The following is a 9183-nucleotide window of genomic DNA, read 5'->3' as shown; positions in this document are numbered from 1 at the left end:
TCCGCCTGATCGGGCGGTTTGCGATAGGCTTCCAGCAGCTCACAGATTGCCGCCCGATCCGGACCGGGCGAAGTGCGCCCGATTGGGCGCGCACGAAACACTTTAATTCTCTTTTCTTTTCGCCCGATCTTCGCGTTTCGCCCTCTGCTCACAGGGCGGTTTGCAATCATCAACATCCTACGCCCATATCACCGAGTGTAACTCCCAGGGCTCAACCATAAGCATCTAAGGCTCCCGAAAGTCGACGATAATGGTCCCGAACTTCCTCGGGCTCGTGTAGTGGCCTAAATCACCATAAAACGGGTCTAAAAAGACCAATTTCTCACTAATCAAACCTGAAACTCAAGGCACACTCAATAACGCATATTAGTACTAAACACGGCTCCTAAGAGCTCCTTTGACGCATTAAAGTACTAAGGGACGGGGGTAAAACTCTATATAAAACACACATATCAGCGCTACGACTACAATCATCCAATTTCGTCATAGAAGGCGGCATTCTATACAAAAGGTCCCTTGGCGGTCCTAACCTCCGATGTGTTGACAAGCACGAAGCTCAAAGAGTCATGGACGACATACATGCTAGAGTCTGTGGCACCCACATGAATGTGAAGATGCTAGCCCTCAAGATCATCAGGGCTCGATACTACTGGACTACCCTCGAACGGGATTGTTACTTCTTTGTCAAGAAATGTCCTACCTGCCAAAAGTGTGCGAATCTGAAGCACATTCCCCCATCATTGCTATACTCTCAATCATCACCGTGGCCATTCTCAGCCTAGGGTATCGACGTCATTGGCAAATTCACTCCAACAGGCACCGGGGGTCATGAATTCTTACTGGTTGCTATCGACTACTTCACCAAATGGGTCGAAGCCAGATCATTCAAAGTGTTGGGTTCCAAGCAAGTGGCCCAGTTCATACAAGAAAACATCATATGCAGATACGGCGTTCCTCACGAGTTCATCAGTGACCAGGGAACCTATTTTCAAGGAGAATGTGAAGATCTATTCACCGAGTACAAGATTCAACATCATCACTCTTCGCCTTATCGCCCACAAACCAATGGGGCAGTCGAAGCAGCCAACAAGAATGTCAAGACCATCATCATGAAAATGAATACCAATTACAAGGACTGGCCTTAGAACCTGCATTTCGCATTATGGGGATATCGAACTTCAATTCGCACTTCAACTGGTACAACTCCGTTCTCATTGGTCTATGGAATGGAAGCAGTACAACCTATCGAGCTGGAGATACCTTCTCTAAGGATAGTCCTCGAAAGCAAAATCCCAGAAGCTGCATGGGTACAAGCAAGATATGACTAGCTAGTCATGCTCGATGAGCGTCGGCTTCAAGCCGCTCACCATGTACAAGTCTATCAGTGCCGAGTGGCCAGACATTTCAACAAAAGGGTCAGAACCTGAAACATCAAGGAAGGCGTGCTTGTCCTGAAAGCCCTTCGCAAAAGCATCATAGACCCAAGGGGAAAATTCAAACCCAACTGGGCAGGCCCATACATTGTCAAGAAGATCCTCTCCGGGGGAGCAGTCGAACTAACAGACGTCGATGGAACAGAATTCAGATCTCTGACAAACCTCGATCAACTCAAGAAGTTATATGTCTAAGTTCCATGTTCAAATTCAAGAATCCAATTCAAAGTCCTGGAAGGTCATCAGAACTACATCCGGCCTGATTCCCTAACGGGACACGTAGGCAACCTTATTCGAGGCCCAACCACTTTAATACAAAAAAATTCAAAATTTCCTCAATTAAGGGCATCCTAAAAATCAAATCAAATTTCAAAATTCAATTGTTGTTGTCTTTATTCCAAATGTGCCAATTCAAAGCAAATCATGTTCAAGCGGAATTTAACACAATAACTCTTTATTTGGGCTCTAAGGCCTTCAAAGCTAATTCAAATACAAAGTTAGGATCAAGTGAAGCAAAGTTCAAAGCCTTTTCACTTCCTAAACACATTTTCTAAACACATCTTCCAAACACATTCTAAACACAATTCCTTCCAATACAATTCCAAACACATTTAGCCTGCGAAAATCTACGGTCGGGCGACTATGCTCTCGAGTCTTGGAATCTTGAGTACTATCCCCTGGCTCCTCCCGCAATCAATCATCAATCTTCCCCTTGCCCAAGCGGCGGGAGAAGGAACTTGCTAACCTTGCAAGACGGGAGGACGACGAACCTCCTTTGGACTTCGAACGGTCAAGCACCGGATAGGCCACGCTCCCGTCACCTTCTTCATAGTCAGTTGATGCAGGACGTCTAGCTCTAGAACCTCGGACTCTAGCTGGTCCGGAGAGAGAAATGGCGTCCCAGATGGTGACTCGACCCTCCGAGAGAGAACTGGTCAAGATCTTTATTGTTGGCCTTCTTCCGAAATACAATACACACATGAAGTACCTAGGCTTGGAAAGCTTCAAGAGAACCTACGACATCGGGGTCGACATATAGGATTACCTGATGAAAGCACCAGCAGCCCCGGCTCCACAAGCTGAAAAGTGGAAGGGCAAGAGACCTGAAACAACACACAAAGTTCACGAGGTCAACGCCCTAGAGGCTCCTCAAGGTCCAAAGTCAAACAATTTCAAGAACAATGCTAACCAGCGCAACTATCAAGGCAGACCACAAAGGGTCTTTACTAACCTCGAAATGTCTTACAGCGAGGCATTCGATTGGCTGGTCGAAAAGCAAGTCATAACACCAATCGGTCCAACACCCGATCCTCCAGTCGAGAAAAGGTCCAAGAGCTGGGATTCGGCAGCCCATTGCAAGTACCATCAAGGGAAGGGTCATGACATCGAAGACTGCTACAAGCTTAAGCACTTGATGCAGAACATGGTCGACAACAAGACCTTACCCCTACCTCCCGGAGCCAAACAAACTCCCTCGGTCCAAGCCATCTCCTATGACTGTAAAGATGAAGAAGAGGAATTTCCATGCAATTTAATCTCTACAATATACAAGCCGGGTTACGAACTGAGGATTCCAAGCTTCTGCCATCTCCTTCCAAGTGCTCAAAATTGGATGATCCCTCTCATCCATACAATGTACCCCGCAAGCAGAGTAACCGACTCAGTTGGGAACTGAATACTCAAGAATGGTTTGGCGACCCAATACCGCCTCCAAACTTCAAGTCGATTGGCATTCAGCGCAACAGGTTTCGGGTTCTCTTCAGCACAATCCGGGATCTCCTGTTTCAAGCCATACTGTCTCATCACTCGAGCAGGCGAGTAGAAGACCAGCATTGTGAGGCTTGGCACCCTCACAGCAGTAGAATCAGGAGCATGTCTCATGGAAGCAATTCCCCACCAAGGAACTACCCACATTATACAAGATTCAATCCCAGAGAGTGCGCTTCGCCACTCGTCCAATGAAAGCCGGCCATACACCATGGGCCCTATAGTGAACCCTTTTCTATTATAACTCTCCATGTTCTCCGGTGGTGCCACCAGCATGAGCCTCTCCATAAGCCAAACCTTGGGTAGTATACAAGAAATGCATTTCAAAATTCAACATTCAAAATTCAAATACAAATACAAATTCAACATACAAGAAGGCTCCAGATCCTTACTTGGAGTAATACCGGACTTCCCGATGGCAAAGAAAAGGTGTCCGACTTCAGCATGTCAAGGCCGAACAATGTTTCGCCAAACACGAGCGGCATTGGGTCCCGACCATTAGCAAACTGCTCTACAATTTCTATTAGGGAGGCATCACTACTACAAAAACACCTTTATAAGTCTCATTTTTAGAGTCGCCTCAAATTAATGTGCGACACCAAAACATTTAGAGTCCCATTTCATAAAACAAGCGACACCTAAAATTTCTAGCAGATATTCCAAATAGACTAGCGTGTCACCTTTGTTATAAAATGAGACTCTAAAAGTTTTGGTGTCGCACATTAGTAACAGGCGACACCTATTTCTTCTTAATTTTTATTTTAATATTTTTTTTAAATTCAAATTAAATACTTTCAGTGTCGCCTGCGTTTAAATATGAGACTCTAAAAGTTTTGGTGTCGGCAAATAATAACGGGCGACACCTTTTTTTTAATCAAATGAAAACCTTTAGTGTCGCCTGTGATATAAAATGAGACTTTAAAAGTGTTGGTGTCGCACATAAAACAGGCGACACCTATCCCTTATTAATTTTATTAAAAATTGCCGAGAAATTTTTAATGTCGCCTGTTAATACGAAATAATAAAATAAGCGACACTATATTACTAGCGTACATTACATTAGGAAAAAAAATTAAATAAATGAAATCGTGAAACCTGAAAGCTAATTTAAAAATAAAATATAGCTACAATGTCTCTCTTTATTTTAAAAGAATAATTAAATAATGTAAAAACTTTACTATAAAACACCTTTAAAAGTCGCCTGTATGTTTTATAAAATAGGACCCTAACACTATTTTTTTTCTATTTTATGAACTGCTAATTCCCAATTTTGTGAATTTAGGAAATTTTTGTTTTGAGTTATCTGATTATTTGTTTTGTAATAGTTTATGAGAATTTCAATTCACATAAGGTGAATTTATGTTATGCATCAGAGAGTCAGAGACTGCAGTAAGGGTAAATTCATAGATACATCAGCAATTGCATCTATTCCTCCTTTGTTTATGACAGACTTCAACCCGTCTTAATAAATGCAAGGTGATGTATACAAGCGTATGAAATGCAATGGCTTAATAAATAGAGACAAAAGTACCTAGCTATGATTGTCAGTATGACATGCTAAACCCGTCTTCGAGAAGCAGGTTTTTGTGCTGGTAAAATACAGTGGTCCATGGACCATGGTTGCTAAAATGATCTGCAAACATTAAGAACTGTAATCAGGTACAGACCTCCGATAGTAATATGACCATCATATAGATTGCCTACAGAAAGAATGACTTAACCAAACCCCCCTGGATTTTTGTTTGTTGTACATTTCATTATTCTTGGATAATCTGCTTTTTGTTTGATGTACATTTCATTAGTCATGATATTCATTGCTGCGTCACTATAGAAGTGTTAGCTATGTGTATTTATCTTTTCTGATTGCAATGATCGCTGATGATTAGCATAACTATCAAGATTGAAATTGGTTGAGGAGAATCTGGCTATTGGAGATTGTATTCCATTAGCAAGATGACCAATTTTGTGGGATTTTTGAATGCAACATACTGGTAATTTCGTCAAATAACAAAAACATGAGTCGTAGGTCTGTCAGGAAATATATATGCATAGAAAATATCTGTTATGTTCTGATTTTTGGCTTATTGGGACCTTTGAGTTGTTTGGTCTATTTGCAACAATGATATTTTCTTGTTTTACCTACCACCGTCCCTTTACATTGTTCAAGTTTTGTAATAATAGCTTATAATTTTCCATCATCTAAATTAGTTTGTAATTGATCTTGGGCTATAATAGTGAAGTGAGTGATTGTTTCTAATGTTTGATACAATGTAATATAAGATGACAGATAGATGGTCGACTCTACTTGTATAATTTTTTTTTAAAAAAAACTATGTGCGAATGGTGTCATGTTGCTTTATGTTTCTTCATATGGGATGCACTGTATGAACTATTGTTTAGTTCAGCTATTTGATCATGCCACTGATGTGTACTCTTATTTGAGCATAAGATGATTTCTAGATCTAGAAACCCATGTACTTCTGTATAAGTTGTAAGGAGTTGTACAACCTGTAAAAAAATCTAAAGTGTGACTTCACTATTGATGTTGATTTTGAAGATGACGTACTTTTTATTCCCGCGCAAGAAAGTTTCACTGCTTATGTCGTTGGTGAAGATCTCAAGAATTTGCTTAACATACAGCTTATCTAAGTAAATCATGTGTACATATTTGGATAAGGTAAATATATATATGTTTATAACTTTTTTAAACACCAGTATCCACGTAGAATAATAACTATTAATATACAATTGGTGTAGATTTTTGCAAAACCATTGCAAGATGAACAAAACTCAGGGTGAGATCGGTTTTTTTTGTCCGAAAAGGCTTTCTATGGTAACACGTCGATCTTCGACGTTTACAAGCTATTTGACTCATTCCATATCCAAGCAAAGTAAGAAGCAATTTATATTCATCACCTTCCATCAAAAGTAAGTGTTCTAAGTTGTTATTGTGCTCAATATCGTAAATCTAAATTTTTTCTTTTGCAAAATATCATTTGAAAATGCATATTTTTTTGTGAAGATCTCATTGGATGTTGATACTACTTTGCCTTCAAAGAGGAGAAGCTTTCTTGTTCGCTTCAGTAGGAGTTGGATTAGATAGCGTGCAAGTAAAAGGACATATATCTATGTAAGTTTTAGATTAGAATAAACTTCTCTGTTCTCTTTCTTAAACTGGTTTAACTGCTGTCAGATTCCTGTCATTTTACTGTTGTTTTGATGTTGGCTATAATCTGAATGTTAGCTTTGTTGTCTGGCCTGTGTGGGATAACTGTTGAAACACTGCACCAAAAGGGGAGGGGAGGTGGGATTAACTCCTTTACATGGAGACACGTCCTACTATGTTAAAAAGTCTGAAAATTTACATTGGCCATGCCTTTAGTAGTTGTCTGGCATTTTAATGGCCATTTTGCATCTTATTGTTTTTTTTTTGGCAGTGGATACAAACAGCAAAAAACAACCACCTAGAGCACATTCAGCCTAGCCTTCTTAGCCAGATCATGTGCTCGACTAACTATATTCCTATCACATTGCATTATTACAACATTTTCCATAGTTGCAGCTATACTAATTATATCATAGCAAAGAGCAGCCAGTTCCATTTTACAGTATGGATAATTGTTGATGGCTGTCACTAATTTACTTCAGTCAGTCTTGAGGATAACGTCAGATAGGCCTCTATTCTTCGCCTCCTTTAATCCTGTCAAAAGAGCCATAGCTTCAGTCTGCTGCACATTTTGAGCCAGTATTTTGAGCCAGTACCCTGCAACCTCCTTCACTCAAAGATTCTCCATTCAATTCGATTATCCAACCAATAGCAGCAGTGGCGGACCTTGAACGGTTTTACGAGGGGGGCCGGTAGAAAAAAATTAAGCAATATACTATATAATTATACAATTATACACAAATTTTGGGGGGGCCGTAACTAAAAATACACTACAAAATTTTCCGGCCGGGGGGGCCAGGCCCACCCCAGCCACAACAAAGATCCGCCCCTGAATAGCAGCTTCCACCTTTCCAAGCTCCATCTACAGTGATCACCGAATGGTAATTACCGGCCTTCCAGTCAGACAGAGCTGATGATGTTGTAACCTGTTTTGCCACTGTGTATCAGGTCTCTTTCACTCTTTCCAAATCACCACAACAAACTCCAAGGCTCTTTCACTCTCCTTTCCATGCTCTCTCCAGAAGAAATTGAGGAAATTCTTGACCCACTCTTGCAGACTAATAGTCATTGCAGTATCCACTTTAATGCCAAGTGAACAAGCCCTCCATATCATGCCAGCAATCCACCAATCTCTAAATATATGTTCTTCGATCAGTTTCTTCATCCATCTTGCAAACTGAACAAGCCCTCCATATCATGCCAGGTCCCTGGTTCACTTTCTGATCACTTTCTGAAAATGTTTACTGTGTGAATATTGTTGCAAAAACTTGGGGGATAATAGCAAGCCTGAGTCCAATTCGCCTCCAGAGTTTATATTAATATCATAGATTTATTTGATATAGGTAGATAAGTGGTGATAATTTTCCTTTACACTCCATGTTGATTTTAGTGATCTGCTGTATCTGTTCAGTTTCAAGAGTCTTCAAGTGACTGATATATGCCATGCAAGCGATTAACCGTGTTTCAAGAGTCTACAACTAATAATACTTGGAACAATTGTTCTCATTTTTAGGAGTTATCGGACTTGGCAAGCCAACAACAAAGGATCTCAAAAGTCTCTAAGATGGAAAGAAATTATAGTAAGATTTAATTATTTTGATTATTATTTTTATCGTAATTTATTAATATATATGTTATTCTTTAATTTAATGTGTATTATATTTTATCTTAGTGTTCTCGCGAACCGGAAATGAGTGAATGTGGCTATTACGTCATGAAGTACATGTATCAAATAGTTTTACTTGGATTACAAAGTATTAGTAATGTGGAAGAGGTACGTGTACATGTATTTTTGTTATTATTTTATCTCAGTTGTTACTATATATGCGCTAGCTTTTATCTAAACTTTACTAATTAATACATTATTTTGTTGAAGTACAGATATTTTCTCCAAACCCGTACACTCAAGAGGAGATCGATGATGTCCGAGAAAAATGGAGTAGATATTTTATTAGTAGTTGTTTGTAGTCATTTTTTAGTTTTCAGAGATAGAAATTAAACTATAACAAATGGTTATTTTTTGGGATACAATTATTTACAATTGTTGACCCAACTTTCTTGTTTGAATTAATACAAAAATATTTTCGCAATTATGCAATTCTCAGCTCTATTTATTATTTTTGTGAATTTATTACGTACGTAGAAATAATTTAAATTAGCGAGAAGAAAACAAAAAAACAAACAAAAACATAATACACACTTTAGGTGTCGCCTCCTATAATTACATGCGACTCCTTATGGTTAATTAATATATTTTGTTTTAAAAAAATAATACTTTTGGTGTCGCCTTTTGGTATAATAGGCGACTCAAAATGGGTAAAAACGTTTAAAAAATAATTCGGAAAATACTTTTCGTGTCGCCTGTAACATTAAGAGGTGACTCTAAAGGTAATTAGCTTAATTAAAATAATTGTGCAAAATATCTTTCGTGTCGCCTCTTAGTATGTTAGGCGACTCGATTATTAACAAATTTAATAAAAATGTCCGAAAAATATTTTTTCGTGTCGCCTAAAAAGTTTAGAAGCGACTCGTACAATTAAAAAATTTTAAAAAATAATTTCAGAAATTATATTCCGTGTCGCCTATAGAGATTACAGGCGACATTAAAGGTTGATTAATTCTTTTAAAATAATTAAAAAGTACCTTTCGTGTCGCCTCTTATTATAATAGGTGATTCGGAATGATTAATTAATAAATTAATTTTTTTGAAAAATATATCTTCAGTGTCGCCTCTTCCATAACAGGCGACATGTATAATAATATTCGTGTCGCCTCAAAGGGGCGACTCCAAAACACCAAAAAGTTTTAGAGTCCCTA

The 9183-nt window shown here is 38.9% G+C and overlaps 1 protein-coding gene across 2 annotated transcripts; it reads left to right on the top strand.

Moving 5' to 3' along the window:
• The first annotated feature begins 4432 nt into the window (after positions 1-4432).
• On the top strand, positions 4433-8456 carry LOC110803411 (uncharacterized). 2 transcript variants are annotated; one of them, XM_056840649.1, is made up of 7 exons: positions 4433-4859; positions 5758-5877; positions 5958-6128; positions 6223-6330; positions 7880-7946; positions 8039-8140; positions 8243-8456. In XM_056840649.1, exons 3-7 carry the CDS (start codon positions 5980-5982, stop codon positions 8363-8365), a joined length of 549 nt encoding a protein of 182 aa, XP_056696627.1. In that variant the 5' UTR covers positions 4433-4859; positions 5758-5877; positions 5958-5979; the 3' UTR covers positions 8366-8456. The 2 variants fall into 2 exon arrangements, with proteins under 2 accessions (XP_056696627.1, XP_021864611.2); XM_022008919.2 differs by having other exon boundaries at positions 4433-5877; positions 8248-8456.
• Positions 8457-9183: the final 727 nt, after the last annotated feature.

This window comes from Spinacia oleracea, chromosome 3 (genome assembly GCF_020520425.1).
Source record: "Spinacia oleracea cultivar Varoflay chromosome 3, BTI_SOV_V1, whole genome shotgun sequence".
In the NCBI taxonomy this organism is placed as follows: domain Eukaryota; kingdom Viridiplantae; phylum Streptophyta; class Magnoliopsida; order Caryophyllales; family Amaranthaceae; genus Spinacia; species Spinacia oleracea.
The sequence above is the reverse complement of the archived record's forward strand: the minus strand, read 5'-3'. Positions and strand labels throughout refer to the sequence as shown.